The sequence below is a fragment of the Pseudorasbora parva genome, chromosome 11 (assembly GCF_024679245.1).
Source record: "Pseudorasbora parva isolate DD20220531a chromosome 11, ASM2467924v1, whole genome shotgun sequence".
In the NCBI taxonomy this organism is placed as follows: Eukaryota; Metazoa; Chordata; class Actinopteri; order Cypriniformes; family Gobionidae; genus Pseudorasbora; species Pseudorasbora parva.
The window spans coordinates 14,258,002-14,276,319 of record NC_090182.1 but is presented as its reverse complement, the minus strand read 5'-3'; the positions used below and the strand labels follow the sequence as shown (position 1 = coordinate 14,276,319).

At 36.9% G+C, this 18,318-nt stretch overlaps 3 protein-coding genes across 5 annotated transcripts; 1 reads left to right on the top strand and 2 right to left on the bottom strand.

Moving 5' to 3' along the window:
• Nucleotides 1-583: 583 nt before the first annotated feature.
• Nucleotides 584-6,364, bottom strand: faf2 (Fas associated factor family member 2). Of its 2 annotated transcripts, none has more exons than XM_067457163.1 (11): nt 6,228-6,364; nt 5,357-5,425; nt 5,111-5,245; nt 4,705-4,781; nt 4,466-4,604; nt 4,228-4,313; nt 4,041-4,132; nt 3,080-3,257; nt 2,808-2,979; nt 1,542-1,685; nt 584-1,304 (listed from the first exon to the last, which is right to left on the bottom strand). In XM_067457163.1, the coding sequence occupies exons 1-11, from the start codon at nt 6,288-6,290 to the stop codon at nt 1,122-1,124; spliced, it is 1,338 nt and encodes a 445-aa protein (XP_067313264.1). In that variant the 5' UTR covers nt 6,291-6,364; the 3' UTR covers nt 584-1,121. The 2 variants fall into 2 exon arrangements, with proteins under 2 accessions (XP_067313264.1, XP_067313265.1); XM_067457164.1 differs by having other exon boundaries at nt 5,168-5,245.
• A 443-nt stretch (nt 6,365-6,807) lies between these two features.
• Nucleotides 6,808-9,983, top strand: higd2a (HIG1 hypoxia inducible domain family, member 2A). The gene is made up of 2 exons (XM_067457160.1): nt 6,808-7,024; nt 9,340-9,983. The coding sequence occupies exons 1-2, from the start codon at nt 6,841-6,843 to the stop codon at nt 9,504-9,506; spliced, it is 351 nt and encodes a 116-aa protein (XP_067313261.1). The 5' UTR covers nt 6,808-6,840; the 3' UTR covers nt 9,507-9,983.
• A 12-nt stretch (nt 9,984-9,995) lies between these two features.
• cltb (clathrin, light chain B) lies at nt 9,996-18,040 on the bottom strand. 2 transcript variants are annotated; one of them, XM_067457158.1, is made up of 6 exons: nt 17,616-18,040; nt 16,361-16,410; nt 16,112-16,229; nt 14,603-14,714; nt 13,527-13,580; nt 9,996-11,442 (listed from the first exon to the last, which is right to left on the bottom strand). In XM_067457158.1, the coding sequence occupies exons 1-6, from the start codon at nt 17,800-17,802 to the stop codon at nt 11,271-11,273; spliced, it is 693 nt and encodes a 230-aa protein (XP_067313259.1). In that variant the 5' UTR covers nt 17,803-18,040; the 3' UTR covers nt 9,996-11,270. The 2 variants fall into 2 exon arrangements, with proteins under 2 accessions (XP_067313259.1, XP_067313260.1); XM_067457159.1 differs by lacking the exon at nt 13,527-13,580.
• Between the last annotated feature and the right edge of the window lie 278 nt (nt 18,041-18,318).

The window sequence follows — 18,318 nt, the reverse complement described above, 5'->3', positions numbered from 1 at the left end:
TACAAAAAAAGTATAGATTTGTATCTGCCACTAACAGATATACATTTTTTTTTTTAACATGAAAAAAAATCATTGGCTATTTTATTTTTTGCATTGTGACATTGCCAATTTACATTCTCAGTGTTGAGCATAAATCGGCCAGTCTGTACACAATTTACTGATTTGAATCAGAATAGGTAGTTCAATAAATACTACCATGGTATACGATACTTTTTTGATGAAATGGAGAAAGTATCTACAATGAAATCAATGTCACAGTGAAAAAAAATCTTAATGGTCCCAATGGACTTTTTTGATTTTGGGGGGGTTAAACGTGACCCATCTTTTGACCAACTTTGTGAGATTCACCCCAATACTGAAACAGTCTAAAAGCTATAAAACAAAGTAATCTGAGTTACTCTCTTGGCCTCTCCAATTACTTTATAAATTTGTACAATGAATGTTAAGCCATTATTCAGCACCATATTTTATTTTCATAAACCTACAAAAATATTAAAATCGCCATGGCTTCAGGTTTGTGCAGCAGGCTGCAATGTTAATGTTGAACAAGCTTGAACCAGGACATTGTTAGTCAAACCACAACGACATTTTAAAATGTTTAATTTAGAATTGGAAAATGACATCTTTACATGACCAGACCCATCAGATGGACGACAGGCAACATAGGCATCTATGAATTACCACAGGCACACTATGGGCAGACTTGCACTATACTCTATACAGACAAAGCCACATGGAAAGGCTGTGGCCTTTAGTTTTCTTATCTGAATGCAGTTGAACCGCAAGCAGCCCATCGGATCCTTTGCCGACAACCTCTCTTTTGGTCGTTAGATGAGATACATTATATGGTCGACTTTGATTTGCATTAAAAAAAAGAAAAGAAAAAAACAACTCTGTTGTGGCTTCCAGGCTTGTCCTTAAATATCTAGGTCATATATTTACAGGGCTGTTCACCTTGCACTCATTTTACAGAACATAACTTCACTGCAGGGAAGGATGGGTTACTTTTTTTTAAATTCAGTAAAAGGTTTATTTCTGTGATCCCTCGTCCAGGCCATCGAACAGAACAAACTGGAGGGGAAGCAGGACTCGAGTCGTGAGCAGGGGGGGTTAGCTAAATGTCAATCGTCTGTGAGGTCCTGCACAAAGAGGACTTCTGACCGACTCAGACCGGCCTCCTTCAGAGTGGGGGGATTGGGCTTCTCTTCTGTCGGCAGGCAAGGCAGGACCCGGCGTGGGAAATTCGTTACTATTTGGAATTTCTCAGGGGTCTCTTTCAATGAAAACAGGAAGTCGTGTATTACCTAAAAAGGGGGGAATAAAATAAGTTTTAGCCACTGTTTTAAAATATTAGTTAGCATCATGTAATACAAAGAAAGACTTTTCTACCCCACCCGAAACAACATCAAAAAGCAAAACAAAGAGTGTCTTGTGAGCCTGTTATCTTTAACCACAGATGCTGTAGACACTGATACCACTCTGTTATGGTTCTTGGCGCTGTACAAGCGATGCAAAAAATGTTTTTTTGGAAGGGTGTTTACCGTCAAAGACTGGCTAAAGAGGAATCTCCGCTCCACGCGAGTGTCGTTGGGCAGTTTGAACACTATTTTGACACTGTCAGGGTCGTCCAAGGGCGGCTCAGGGGGAAGACACTCAGACTTGCGCTCCTTCTCTTCTTCCAGTGTCTGTCATTAAACAACCGTTAGGAAGTCATTAGATGTGATTATTCATAGCTACACAGATGATGGAAACGTGTCAACAGATTAAACAAACAGTCGTCATGAATGGTAAATCGTGATGTGCAAAATGACAGCAGGCTTTAGGTCAGAGACAATATACGTAATTGTTTACAAAAGTGCAATCCATGGACCAAGGCAGGGCTGTTATGGATCATTTATTAAATTCTGTTTTCAGTTGATTAATAAACAAAACTTAGGTTTGTTGAAAGATGCAGTGCAACTTGCTAAAATCCATTAGCCTAGAAATCTAGACGCACCCTAGCGGCAGCAAATTTAATTTTGCCCGCAAGTGTCGTCTAGCAACTCTCAATACCCTTCTGAGCTGTATTCCCCTAACTCTTGCCGGACCAATCACATCGTGTATAGAGTCATTGGGCGGGGCCATAATGACGACCAAATTGCGTTTGCGTGCTTCTAGTAAACACAGAAACTGGCGAACGGCAGCGTTCTTTCGAATCAGCTTTGACTCTGATTTTTGGATTTTGTTCGCATTATATTATTTGGATCCACATTAGAAGCCATTTACTTGTTGTATGGTAATGACAACGCATGAGAAAGCATCAAAATGCATAGTGTTGCTCACCTTAATTTATATTTTGTTTTTGTTTATAAAGTGTCAACACATAATGGCCCTATCTGCCGCTACTGTACTGCAAACGTCTAAAGTAGTCCAGCAGAAAACATTCTTTGCTTGCAGTGAGTGTCAGCTATGCCTGTCAGGAAAGTGAGTGGGAACACATACACAAACAGTTTTATTGAATGATTTAGCACGTTTGCGTTCGTATCAACAGCAAACTGTACCGGAGTTCACATGAACCGTACCCCAGAGCACCTTTTTTAATGCTGACTTTTTTAAATGGGTACACCAGAGTTCGGAAAACAGTGTTCACATCATCCAAACGAAACAAACTCTTGACGATAATTGAACCTGAAAGTGCTAGTGTTAAAGTACCCTAAAAAAAAAGATTGAATTATTTGGTATATCCTAAAGTTTATTAATTTGAACAACTGACAGCTAATGTATTTCTAAAATGATGTATTTTCTTTATATAATAGCAAATCACTTACTCTTCGTCTCCTCTCCTCGGCAAGGATGCACTGGCGTGCCTTCTCCTCCTCTTGACGTTTCTGTTCTTGTTCTTCTCTTTTCTTTCTGTCTTTTTCCTGGTCTGCACGGAGGGACGCCAGGTAAGCTTCATCCTGCTGCTGCCTCAGTACCTGCGTTTGATTCCTCTCCTCTCTACAGTTACAAAACGTGTGTGGTAATAAACTCTCTTCCAGTTATACATCCTGGGTGGTCATGACTTAAAATTCTTTAAAAGCCAACTATGTAACCTTACCTCTCTAGTTGTTCTGACATTAGAAATGTCTGGTTTGCCTCCATGATGAAGGTCAGCTGGTTGATGAGGTCCTCAGGCTGGATCAGCCCCTCCAGTCTCCCAACAACAGTCATTTTGCGGTCCTTTAGCATGATCATAGCCAGGAAGGGATAGGTGTTTTCACGCAGGGCCTGAGAGACTGATAACACAACAAAGATAATGAGCTCATGCCACATCTCGTGTGGCCTCTCGTGTTAAGCCATGTCTCATTAATCAGACTTTGAAGAATGGCTGGGCATATCAAGTTTGTACAATATATATTTTAATAAACGACATGAAATGCAATACTATGTTTTGCAATACAACTACTAATGTTTTTTTATCGATATACAGTAGTTTGATACAAGCAGCGGACAGAGTGAGCTGCTATGGGGAAAGTGCATAACCCAATTTGTCCTAAACATGAGACATGCTTTATAATAAGGGCTTCAAAATAACTGGTAAGATATAGCTAACATACATAGTTTAAAGCAGCTTGCCCCGTCAGATACTGTACATTTGCAGATACTTGCGCCGTTTAATGTGCTTCAGATGTTGTGCTTTGCTCTATGCGTAACTTACATTTCACAGGTATATTCTCTATTTGTAAATGGTAGAAACTCATGAAAAGAGCACCTCCATGTTACAATGTAATGTTATTTTAACCCTTTTTTGCACGTAAGATCACAACCTATAGGGTTTTCATAGCATTCAATATGAACATTGTTTGTAGGACATCGCTGGGCAGGATGTGAATTTTTTATATATATATAAAAATATTATTAATTATTTTATTTTTTTATAAAAACACTTATCCAAATAGAAAACCGTAGAAAATTCTGAGACTGAATATCACCACTGAAAAAAATAATTACATACTGATCTTTTTTTTTTTTTTTTGTGGCAATATCACCCAGCCCTACTTGAAAGTGAAGTTGGTTACCTCTGTAACCCTCTGGCTTGCTGGTGGAACATGCCCAAAACAGCATCCTTGTGTTAATGAAGGTCAGTACCTCTTCTGAACATAATGTGGCTCTGAGAAAGTCAGACAGACATGAGCTCTAGTTGAGATCAGAAGCTTACCAGATGTATCATGTGAATGAAGGAGAACATCACAACTTAAAACCTACCGGCAGAACTCATCTGTGTCCTGGTGATCATCTCCATGAAGATAAACTAACAAGTAGCGAAGTTCTCGCTTGGCATCATTCAGAGCCTAGAAAAAAAAAGGTTCATTAGATACACTTTAATTTACTTCATGCAAGTCGCTTCAGTCTGCCTGATAAATAGGTCAATATTTGAAAAGTTAAATGCTAATTTTATTCATCAGTTCATTTTATCTCCTTTAGTTTTTCTGGATAAACATACCTGACTATATGTTCCCTGGTAGAATACAGGATGTGATCGACCATATTTCTCCTCAAAACTATGAATAAAGGACATGACATCTCCAACAGGATCTGTGACACGACCCCTCGGATCTGGCCGAATGAATCTCAGGGCAAACCTGACAAATTTAGGAAAGGAAGAAACAGTGAAAAGATTAGTTGCTACAATAGTGTAATATAATATATATTAATATTGCAAAATTTTAATTGCTCTAATACCTGAATATGTCCAGAAGTGTATAATAGGTAAACCTGAAGGGAAGCATTATCAAGTAGTAACTCCAACCTAATAAGCCCTGTTAAAAAAAAAAAAAAAAAGTTTATACAAGCAGTTTGTTTAACATTTATAGAGGAGTTATAAATGTTCTGATTTCTTGTTCAGAACATTTATAACTCTGTGTTCTGATTTCTTGGTTAAAACACTGATGTTACTACAGTATTTCCCTGAATTGTATGTCACACCAGGGCAGAAACCAGCATATGACCTACTTGAAATTTTTTATATTAACCACAGCTGATTTAAAATGAGTTTTAGGCATGTATAATTTTGAAAACATTGGTACAAATGAAATGAGCAGCGGGAAGGAAGGAAATAAAACAGAACAAAACATAAAGACCCTCTTACTCTAGGCTGTGGCCTTGAGACAATATAGCTATAAACTCTGTGGTCTGTTGTGTTGACCTGCAACGGCCTGGCGGGTGGCGGGTTGAAGACACTCGGAACTCCTTCTTGTTCATTTAGTCTGTCTTGTACTGCGGCCTGCAACAAAGACAGATTCCCATTAATGCCATAATTATATGGTTTAAAATACAAAAGGCATAAACAAAGCTAAAATGAAAGGATCGATTCATCTGGTTTACCAGCTCTCACCTCAATGTTCCAATTGTGTTGTTCTAATGTGCGTCGACATTGGTCCATTGACTCCAAGCCTGTCAGGTCCTGAATAATGTTTTTTTTTTTTGCAAACAAAAGTCTCTAGGTTACAAAAAAGAGCTGGAATCTATTTTTTTTTACAGCAAGTTAGAGAATAAATACCCTGTTGCCTGGCATCATGGCATGTTTATAAAATGTGTGCCAAAAGTTCTGCTAATGAAGGCAACATTTGGGAGATGATAGGTTTGTAAAATTATAGATTAAACGAGTGTTTTCGATTTCAGTCACCATTCAAGGGCATATGTCTTTTATATTGCTATGATTCAGTAGTAACGTTAGATGTGGAAGAACTTCTCCAACGGTGGTTACTTGCAACCAGTTTAAAACTACACAAAAATCTCCCCCAAATTAAGCAAGTTTATTGTTAGCAGATTAGGACTGCGTATCAAAACCCAGTGAGCTTTCTTTAGAGATAGCATTTTTGATATTTACCGTACGTGCATTTTACTCTGGTCAAATATGCTGTCTTTGTAGTCATCTATCTAGGATTTGAGACACCAGAAATGACTCGATGATTAACTGACAGCTGCCATTTCAACTAAACAAAAACACTTGGATACACGAGATGGTCTTTATATGTACACAAATCAAGAGGCTATTATCCATATTAATTTTGTACTTATTTATTAGAAGAACTGAAGCTGGTCTCGGTTAAGTAAAAACTAACGATCTTAACGGGAGTTAGCTCGCTGACTGGTCATTTATACCTAAAGCAGTTACGGTGGATACCGCGAACATTATTTCCACCTGATAATTAGGACTGATAAGATTGAACCAATATGTGTTAACGAGACAAAGTAATCGGTACCTGAAACTGGAGGAGTTTTTCAGTTTGAGCCTGAGATAATTCCTGTTCTTCTGGCGCCGCCATCTTACCTCGCCGAGCCCTAACAAAACGTGATGACGTATAAAGCGTGCTGACATGACGAATACGTTAAAACGTCGCACAAACAATTCTTTTTTTTTGCGCCACCTGCTGTGCCGGAGTAGAGTGGCGCATGTTTTACCTATATTTATTTTCACACAGAAAATAATGTTCATGAGTAATATGTTTATGTTCTAATATGAAATATGTTCTTGCCATTTTAATTGGAACGATTAAAAAAAGTGCCGCAAGTAATCATAATTATTTAATGACATACAGATAGATAGATAGATAGATAGATAGATAGATAGATAGATAGATAGATAGATAGATAGATAGATAGATAGATAGATAGATAGATAGTTAGATAGAAAGAAAGAAAGAAAGAAAGAAAGAAAGAAAGAAAGAAAGAAAGAAAGAAAGAAAGAAAGAAAGAAAGAAAGAAAGAAAGAAAGAAAGAAAATGAAAACATAAACACCAGTTATGTCATGTGATATCATACACGGCTGGCGGAAATGCGTGTTTGTTCCACTTCCTGTCAACTGCAGTTCTAATCATGGCAACTGCAACGACCCCGGTTGGCCAAGATCAACCGACCAAATCAGTTTCTCCACCCGTTGTGTTTGATTTGTCTCAGCCTCCGGTCATTGAGGGATTCACCCCGCTAACCAGGGCGAAAGAAGAGAACTTTAAAGACAAATTCATCAGGAAGACTAAAGAGAATCCATTCGTTCCAATAGGTGAGTTACATAAAGCAGTGACTTACACAATTGCTGCAACATAGTTATATGATACATAGAGCCACCATAGAGCCTCATATATTATATTGGTTACCAACAATTAAACGCACTGAAATATAAAATGCAAATTGCATGGAAACCTCTTATGTCATGCATTCAAGGTGATCATCTTGCAATGACATGTAATGGCATATTCTGAATCCCACTACAGGGATCGACCATGCAGCTGAGATGTAACTTTTGCACTTTTGACTTTCATCTCTCCCTGTCAAAGTAGCACCAGCAAATCAAACAGAGTTCCCTCTTCTGTGTTATGGAAGTGCTGCCAGGCAAATTCTTTGCTGTGTCAAAAACAGAATAAAAAGATAAACAGGATGAAATACAATACACAAAAACAAGCGCATTGTTGACTTTGCTGGTGTTGCGGCTTGGCCAAGACTGAACCACAATAAAATAGAATGCTTTATGTGTCTTTCTGTACGTTTGTCATAATACTAATACTAATAATAATGTTATAATAAATATTAATAATTACTGTTGTAATGTTATATCATATTTATCATACATAATAATACCATTCAAAAGTTTGGAGTTGACAAGATTATTCCATGTTTCTAAATTACTTTTTTTATGTGCATTTATTTGATAACAAATATATTATTATTTAATTTATGTAGTATTATAAAAGGAACCATTTTCTATTTTAACATATTTTACTATGCAATTTATTCCTGTGATTAAGGCTGCATTTTCAGCATTATTACTCCAGTCTTCAGTGTCACAAGATCATTCAGAAATCATTCTAATATGATGATTTGCTGCTCAAGAAACATTTCTCATGATCAATATCAGTGTCAAAACTGTTTTCTGCTTAAAGGGGTCATGAACTGAGAAATCCAATTTTCATAGAGCCTTTGTCATATACAAGGTTACATACTAAGAATATCCTGTAAGTTTTCAGAACTGAAAACGTCCTTGTTAGTCCAGTGAAAGCTTGTATTGACACCAGGCCCAGCAAACAGAAGAAGATCAACACCTACTTCACCACTGCCTGTTTAGCCTGCCGGATTCGCGCATGACATGCATTAGAATAGGTAACCCAAAAGTAACAATAACGTGGTGTTTAACCAGATCGAGCTTCTGTTCAAAATATTGTGCAGTGTCTGGGCTTGACAGTAATACAACATGTAATTAATTATTGAGTTCATTCTAATGCCTGATCTATATATATAGTCAGATGTTCTTTGTCTGTGTGTCAGTAGATCAAACCAGTGACTAAACCTCAACTTGCATTATTTCTCTTAGTAGGATGAAAATAATCGGCTTTTTAATGGTGATTAAATTCTATAAAGAAAGCGATCAAAGGAAGTTCTCTTTGCAATCTCTGGAGCTGTCAATCAAACGGAGAGTTTATGAGGGACTCCCGATTTGTTCAACAAATCTCTTAACTATATCACGTTTGCACTGTAAGTGAAGATGAAAGCATTCGTTAGTATTCGAAACTGAGTTGCAATGACGAGATCCTACTTTCATGCACTCAACAATGTGTCTGTGATTGGCTACAATTTCATCTCTGCAACCTTTCATGCCATGCTCTCAATATAATGCCATAGATCTAAATGTAATGCAACCCTTTTCACAATTAGTTACCATGAGAGCTGTAACAGTTAAAACACACACTAAAAGAGGTAGTAATACTATTTCAAATGGAATGACGTTAGCCAATCACAGCAGTGGGCGTCTACACTAAAATCTCACAGCAGACACGCCCATTCAAACAGAGCGTTCACAGCAGAAGCTAAAATCAGGGTAGCAAAATGCCTTTTATTTATAAATTGTGAAAATGTTTGATGTAAAAAGCATTCTAACATTATAAGTGCACCCCAGGAAACATCATAAAAAATGCAGCTCATGACCTCTTTAATGTTTTTGTGGAAACTGATCATTTTCTCAAAAGGACACCAAATTGTATCATGTAGAATTTTGGCAGGGAGTAAGTGATATGAAATCACATTATTTTCTATGTATCCGTTGTTCTCTGGCCGAGTGAAGTTGCAAACATCAATGAGAATCCCAAGACATGGTAGACTTTCCACTAAACACACCCTTCTCTCCTGCTGTGGGGTTTGAATGTGACCTACAGCTGTACAGCTTTACTCAATACAAGCTAAAGAAAACCAAAACGGATGATTGTTATGCCAGAATAATTACAAATACACTTAAAGAGCAAACCATTTGGGATTAAATGTGTGGTATTATTTTGTATGTTAATAATTCTTATTTTCTGTCATTTTTCCTGTGGTCTTCCTCCTCAGGTTGTTTGGGAACAGCAGGAGCATTGATCTACGGCCTCAGCGCCTTCAGACGGGGCAAGACTCGACAGTCCCAGCTTCTAATGAGAGCCCGTATCTTCGCCCAAGGCTTCACGGTCGTTGCTATTATAGTGGGTGTGGCTGCGACTGCACTGAAGCCCAAGCAGTGAAGAGAAGACAGACCCTGTTTGACCACACTGCCTTACATATGTGGTTTATGGGTGAAACATGAATGTGCAACGAACTGAACATTAAATGCCAATTGAATTTAGAATTTTTATTTTATTTAACCCCTTCAGTTTTTCCACGGAGTAGAAAAAAAAGATGAAGCCCAGTGTAAGATCTCATATTATAGATCCGACAGGTGGAACTATATATCAATATCAAAAAAGTATCAATCTTACACAGTATTTAAAGTATCACGGTGGCCATTTTTTGTGGTTAAAGCATCTGGGTGACAGGAATAGTACCTGTTTTTCCATGTTGATGACCAATGCTTAAACATTACATTGCTTCTTGCCTCAGTTTTCTATGACGTAGGACTAGTCAATGTGCAGTGTAATGTATGCAGAGAGATAAAGAGAAATCTTGACGTTATCTAAACTCTAATGTGTAATAAATGTCTTATTTGTTTAGAAAAGTTACAATGAATTCAGAAGTTTTTTACCTAATTTTATTTATTTATTGAACACAACAATTATTGCATGGTCTGCATTGGTGCACATTTATTTAGTGTCAGATTGAGGGCTAAAAAGATCTATAAACGGGAGAAAAGGGTCAAAAATCTATGTAACCAATTTTAAATACTAATTTCAATTAGTCAAAAACCATACAGATGGCTTCTTTGGCTATTAACCATTGTTAGTTAAATGCAAATAAACTTCCAACAAAAATGACATTTTCAATGGAAACAAGGCCTCCTAATTTGTACAGTCGGTAACATTTATACACCTGCCATTAAGACTATAAAAAGCATAATAATTTAACTTCAAGCATTTTATGTAAAAGTACAACATTATTTTACTGTGCTACATTTTTTTCTAGCACTTTGGAAGCTTGAAGATCTTAAAGATAGTAAGTCTCACAGTGAGAAAATACTTAGGCACAGGATTCATTGCTGTGACAAAGTACATGGTTCAAATATTATGTATTATTAGTCTCATATGTATGTAGTAACAGCAGAAAATATTAACTGCTATATGAGCACAGTGCACTGAAGGATTGCTGTGCAGTAACTATTCTTCATTAAAGATGTCTGCTATTTTAAGCTGTTATGAGCAACATACATGTCAAATAAAAAAAAAACTGCACTCATAACTAATAAGAGTAAAATAGACAATACCCTTAGCAAGCTCATAAATGTAGCGTCCCTCTTGGCAATGCAAAGAAATATGAAAAAGCAGAAGAAGCCAAACCCAGATTCTGATTTCAACACATTAAACTTATGAAGACAAATAAATGGTAAAAAAAAAAAAAATACTATATAGGGTGAGAGATGTTAACTAAACTGTATCCAAGTATAGAATGTAATCAAACACTTCCATTTACTTTGTAACAAGGCAACAAAGACACTTATGGTTCCAGTGAATTAATGCTGTCGTAGGCACTGGTAATATCATGAGATAACTCATAAGCTGCACCAAAACACATTTGGCATTTATATTAAGAAAAAAAACATGATTTTTTTTTATACCTGTTTTCAAATGTTTTGAGGCACACTTGCAATTTGTTCTAACTTATGGAATAAACAAAATCTTTTGACATTGCAAAACACCAGGGTACATAAATAGGAAGCTTAAATACAGTAAAGTGTACACATTCAATGACCCCATTCAAGCATAAAAACTGAAATCTGTTAAAGTGTTCAGCCTCACTAAAATAAAGTGCAAGAGGGAACAAGAAAGAAAGCCTAGGATATACAAGAGGGAGTTATATTAGCGAACCAGAGGAGTCTGTTTTAGAGAAATAAGAACAGAGCGCATCCGAGACACGTCTTTAGTCTGGCGGCTGGTCTTGGGGTTAAAGTCGCATAGACGTGCCACTTTCTCCCATTCTGTTCCAGGACTGTCATCGTCACACTCCTTGAGAAAGGCCTCCTCTGATGCCCTAAAAGAACAGACAGGAGAGAATCATGAGCACCAGAGCTCAAGACATGCCTAGACATCAAATGAAATTAGAGATCGACCAACATTATTTTCTGTCCTAACTACGTCTGAACACGCTGAATGTGAAACAGTTACACAATGTGACAATCACAGCCAAACAGAAGATATTTCATATTAATGTTTCATCTTTTTGGGGTGGGTGTATTCAGCTGTTTATGCCTAAACTCGACTGTTTTTCAATTGAGAATGAAGGGTGAAACTTTTAAACCTGTTTACAAGGACTTAAATAGAAAAACATGAATATCTGTAAAATATTGGTGGAACGGATTAATCAGATCTCTAAATGAAATGGGAAAACAAAGCCTGAACAACCATTCAAAAGTCTGGGGTAGGTAAGATAAAAAAAAAAAAAAAAAATGATATTCAGAAAGTTTAATCAGCAAGGACACACTAAATTGATCAAAAATGACAGTAAAGACCTTTATAATGGGACTATTCGTCAAAGAATCCAGAGAGAAATACATGTTTCATTAAAAATATTAACTCTTTTCTACATTGATAATAATAAGAAAAGCTTTTTGAGCACCAAATCATCATATTAGGATGATTTCTGAAGGATCATGTGACACTGAATAATGATGCTAAAAAAAATCAGTTTTGATATCACAGGAATACATTACATGTTAAAATATTAAGGGATGGGAAGGGGTGTGGTAATAATGCTATTTCATGCCTTCTGAGTTTTGTACACTGTTAAAGACTTGGGTTCCCATGCTAAACATGGACACAGTTTCAAAAAATAAGTTAGACATTTGACAGAGTGTTTTTGTGCCAAAAATACTCCTGTGCTGCATTCCATTTCGTTTTTATTATGCCCTTCACTCGCTAACTTCCCTCAGTCTCGTTCACTCGGATGTGCGTCATTGTTTGCGTTGCATGAGTGCACACTACTGGCAGAACCTTTGCAATGGACTGAACTGGAAGGCCCTTAGCCCTTGATCACATGGAATCCAATATTTGAGTTTATTTTTATTTATTTTCCTTTACGGAATTGTTTAATGCAGCATTATATATGTATATAGGTGTGTTTGGGTTGTTTTAAATGTTTTTAAAAAATAATTAAAATATCATTGAGTTTTTTGTGATGGGGTAAATTAAACGCAATATGCGGTGACGTCTCAATCGTGTTGCATTGTGGTATATGAGCTGCCTGAAGTGTCTATATGAAGCAGACTTGCTCCCTCGGTCAGAATTGAGTCCATATTTACTTCCCTTGTCCACAGTTTCTGCCGCACATTTCGGCAAGGGGAAGTGCTTAGGGAAGTTTACAAGTGTGTGTCTAAAAGTGGAGTGGAACACAGCACTAGTTTCTCATAAGTTTTTTTTTTTTTTTTTTTTTAGAGTATGGGCCTATGTGACGTCAACAAGGGCGGACATCAATGCGCTTTGCTCGGCTTTAGGGAATTCTTCGACCGCGATGCACAGGTCACATGACTTCACAATATCAACAATGTCAAGAAGTGTGTTTTTGAGTTCAATTTGGATTGCAGATTGTCTAATGTCGAAAGATGGAGCAGTGCCAATGATAAAGGTTCACGGTTGTGCGTTGGAACAGAAGGCGGTGAGTAAAACATGTCTGTGATTCATGTCTGTGTGTTGCTGGCTATCGGTCGCGTAATTGCACATCAAGTAAACAACATGAACGTGACTCTTTAACTCTGCCCTCACAATACGCTTCTAGCCACTTTATTCGGAAAGACTAACTTTCTTTTATAAATTTGATAAACTAAACACTTTTCGGATATATGAAGGATGCAGTACTATTCTAGGTCCTCAAGAAGGACATGAGATTGACAAAAACTTTGACCTAAAAATAATAATTCACAATATTTCTGTTTTTACTGTATTTTTGATTAAATAAATGCAGCCTTGGTGAGCATAAAAGACAATTTCAAAAACAATACAATTCCTTAATGACCCCAAACGTATGAATGGTAGTGTAGGAAAGATGTAGTGTATCTGTTTATGTGATGCAAGCAAGAAACTGTGCATTTATGTCATTTCACTGATTTGCATTAAACATACACAAAACCTATGGCATCAGAGTTGGGCTGTTTGTAGAAAGCCTTATCAGCGATCCTAGTGCACAAACAAGCAGGACAGGACAGATAAAGGACAGGAAGAGAAAAATGGGAGCCAGAGAGTGAAAGAGAGGAAGATACATAAGAAGAACGTCAGTCTCACACAAGCTGCACATGAAAAGAAGTGTTAAAATGCATCAAATCCTTTTTCATGACACAGAGAAGACTGAAGATGGACGGTAATATTAATCAACACGTAGCGTAGCCCATGGCGTAGAGGCGACGGTGCAGATCCAATGCAGAAGTATATTTTAGCCTTTGTGCTGCCTTCACATGCTATCGGAATTATCGTAAATGCTAGTTTCCGTAAATACTATGAACTCCCTCTCAAGTCAAAATTTAATCACGACTTCAGGACATTTCCGATGAAGGCAGCATACGCAATCCTGAAGACTTTGTTTGCATCTCAATCAGCTCCTTAGTTGAAGTTCAGCCGTCAGGGCACTGATCAGGGAACCAGTCAATGGGCTGACTCCCTGATCACTGCCCTGACTACTGAACTAGGGAGCTGATTGAGATACACCCATAGATTAGCATTGGAGCATGTTGCCCATCCCTGGCATAAGTCAAAGTTCATGTCATTTCTATCAATAATAAAAAAAATGCAGACAACTTTATGAACAGTCTTCTCCATACACATGAAAAACTACAGTAAAACAAATCAGGTACCATGCAAGAGTCTGTTAAGAAGTGTGAGAGGAGACTCACAATGGATTCATTTATGTTTACTTTTGCGTATGAGAAAAATGTGCCTTCTAAAATATATTGTTCATATAAAAATCTTAAATCTCTTCAAATCACGTGAAATAATAATATTAATAGCAATATTAAATAAACAATAAAACTGTCAGTTCGATTCTGTATTTTAGTGTCCTGGCAATAATTTTATAATGTGTAATGTGTTTGTGTTTTCTTGTATGGACTGGTGGTTCACAACTGTTTGCATCTTAATTTTCACTAACAAAAAAAATCATAAAGTTAAATTTAGCATGGAAATTAAAAATGTTAGGGTGAAAATACTTGTTGTTGGCTTTATTTTTCTCCATCTGTTCATTCTGGTGTACATGCCAGTCCTCCAGTTCTTTCCGGGCCTTGTCCCTCCACACAGCCTCAGCTGCTTTAGAAGCGGAATCTACACATCGGAAACAAGAGAAAATTCACATTCAAAGCTATTCATTTCATTTGTCTTCCTATGCAAGATTATTACATGTTTTGTCTTTTTTGCTGCCTGTTTATGTAGCATGAATTAAAAGTTACTTTTTGATTATGGCTTTCAGTGTAGAAATACCCTATTCAGTTATGTCATGATCAATTTGTTTTACAACCAAAAGTGTTTGATACCTTGGAATAAATAAATAAAAACTCTTGAAATTGTGAATTTATATCTCACAATTCTAAGGGTGAAAAAAATGAAAATATTAACTTGCAATTCTGACTTTTCTCTTGCAATTGCAAAAGTGTATATCTTATAATTCTGATATAAACTTACAATTGTGAGGACCTTTTGTTTAATTTTTTGTTATCCCGTGGCAGAAAAACATCACTGGTGTGCATTTTGTGATAAAACAATGGCACAATGGCATTTTTTTCCCGTGTAGGCTGACAGCTCAAACACGCATTTTAGTCTGGGACTAGGCTTAAAAGGTTAGTTCACCCAAAAATGAAAATTTGTTGTTTATCTGCTTACCCCCAGTGCTTTCAACATGTAGGTGTCTTTGTTTCTTCAGTAGAACACAAATGAAGATTTTTAACTCCAACCGTTGCCGTATAATGCATGCCAATGTTTTTTTTTTATATGAGAGCCACTATGAGAGTAAAAAACACATACCTACGAATGAAGAAGAAGGTCAAAACCCGGCATGATCATAGAATGTATACATAGATGCCTCATTAGTGCATGCGCGGATCGGTCGAATGAGTAAACCATGAACACATTTCTATGATTGCGCCGGGCTTTGACCTTCTTCGAAGGAAATAATGATGAATGGGAACACTAGATCAGATTTGTCTGCTATGAGGTAAAAAAAATAACAAATACTGTTCGGGGTCTCGCAGAAACTGATCATTTCGTGTTTTGAAGACATCAATGTATCATCACGAGCCGCAGGGTTTAATATGGATTCGTATGTATGTATTTTTTAATCTCATATAAAAAAAAAACCCCATTGACATGCATTATACGGCAACGGTTGGAGTTAAAAATCTTCATTTGTGTTCTACTGAAGAAACAAACACACCTACATGTTAGATGCACTGAGGGTTAAGTAGATAAATGTTAAATTTTCATTTTTGGGTGAACTAACCCTTTAAGCCTTGTCTGTGAGACTGGCCATATATGAAATACATTTATAAATTGTATCATTTAGCAGATGCTTTATTCAAAGTAAAGTTAAAACCAACTTAAGAAATTTCCTTCATCTAATATCATGACATGCCAAATACTTGAGCTTGGCAGGCTATCCAGTTTGTAACAAACACACAATTTCTTATTGACGCTTATTTATAATTATACAGCAAATAATTCAATACCTAATTCCTCCAGCCGAGACTTTTGTTCCTCCCTCCATTTGCGCAGACTTTCAGGTTCTTGTCTCTGCATGTCGACTTGGGCAATGGCTGAGTAGCCGTCAGTTGTGCCATTGGTGTCCTAACGTTACAAATGATGTAATGTTAACAACGTCCCTTCTTGGCACAACTAGCAATTGTGTTGTAGCACATAAAAACAAACAAGAACGTTTAATATGAAAATATTTGAGGTTGTTTTATAACCACACTCACCTGAAACATATCTCCGTTTACAGCAGCAGCTGGTGTTCCTCCAAAATCACCTGCACTCATATAGAAGAAACAACTTTTGTTTTAGCACTTGTTAGGCAACTGTTTCTACACTGTGTTGACTTTTGGAAACATTACAGGCAGCACTGGAATGCTGCAAACCTTGTTGGACTGGGAGTGCGTAAAGACCCCTGTCACAGTTTCTGGATCTAGTCAGCAGATGGGCTGGTGTGTTCTCTTTTATTCTACTCAATTGTTTTTACTAGCGTGCTTTTCCAGTTGTTTGCCTGCTTATCTTACCTTACCTTGACAGTTTCAGGTGTGACTTTAACTCCAGCATTAAAGCTGATTATGTGCTGATGGACTACTAAATTTGATGATTTGAACATTTGATTTGGTGGTATTAATTTTGAGTTCAGTTAAACAGTAAACTATTCAGTTATATAACTGCAGTCTTTATGGTTGTTGTCATTTATATTTGTTATTTATGGTAGCACTTGTATAGTCCTGTTCCACATGTACATACTTGTTATAGCAATTACAATAACTGGGTAATAATTAAGTACTAACCATTGAACTTATCCCTAAACCTAATCTTAACCCATGTAGTTACCTTATATTACCAGTACTTTTGGTAACTAAAAAAAGAAAGCGTAACCAGCTTATCGATAATTTTGATTATATAGAGTCTATCATTTTCCTCACAATTTATATTAATTTACAATGCTTTTTCTGTATGTATTTTAATAACGATTAATTCTAACAATTAACAAGTGGGCTACAGTTTATTAATTTTGTAATCTAGGTTGTTTGCTATAGCTTATTGAATTAATGTGCATTATACTTTACTAAAAAGTACTGTGTGGCAGTACCATGTCACAGAGGCGGTATAATATATCATGGTAGGCTACTTCTTGTAGGCTACTATAATTTAACACAATACTTTTTGGACATCTACAATAAGGCTCTTAAAATAACCTGTAAATAGTCAGAAACCATGGTACTTTTTTGGTAAGAGATATGGCTCTTATTTAACGTAGCCTATGCATTCATGTACGTTAACGTGGTAGGCTATTTACATTGCACTTCAATGTACTTCAAAGAAAGAATACCACAGCAGATGTCCAAAAAACAGGGTAGCCTAGTCTATCTGTAGTATAATTTTACATTAGTTTTACAAACAAAATAAAAAAATAAAAAATAAAACTTGAATATTCATTTGACTAAGCAAAAGCAAACAGGCCGGAGTGACACTAACCTCCGATGAACGCGGACGTGTACGTGTCCGCGGGCGGAGATCCATCGTCCTCCAGCACGCCGAACCCCGCGCTGTCGTTCTCGATCACGGCGATCTCATTCTCCTGCTGTGCCAGAAACGCCGCGGCCGGGTCTTCTTCTGCATGAACTCCGTTGTCGGTGGCGGAAAACCCAAAGTCGTCAGCCATGTTTAACAAAGTAACACCGGCTTCCGTAAAGCTGCACTAAAACCCTCCAGCTGTTTTGTTCTAAAAAGCGAGTTGGTATTGTTTGAAATCAACAATATACGTTACGTTAGTTGTTAAAGGTCAAACGTAGACTGAGTTGAATACAAAAAGTATATAAAGTATTTTTTTATTTACTTTTTAACGGCAGCAGGTTAGCTATCAGTTGAATGACGCGCAATTCTTGGGAGTGCTGTGAAAATGTCAGTAACAATGTTGAACACACAGTTGATTTATGGTGATTTGTCTCCATCTACTGGAGAGAGTACGCACTACAAGCTTCAACCCTACATCGAGCTAGGTATTTGAATACATGCCATTTTGGTCATGTCGTTACTTTTTAGTGGCTTTGAAGGTGTTTTTAGAAGCCACTGGTTATTAAGAATTTTTGGAAAATGTTGCCGAAATGTAATGCGAAGCTTTCATGGTTGCACAATATTGTAGACTCTTTCTGATAATTTCTTGAGGAGATTTTTCAGC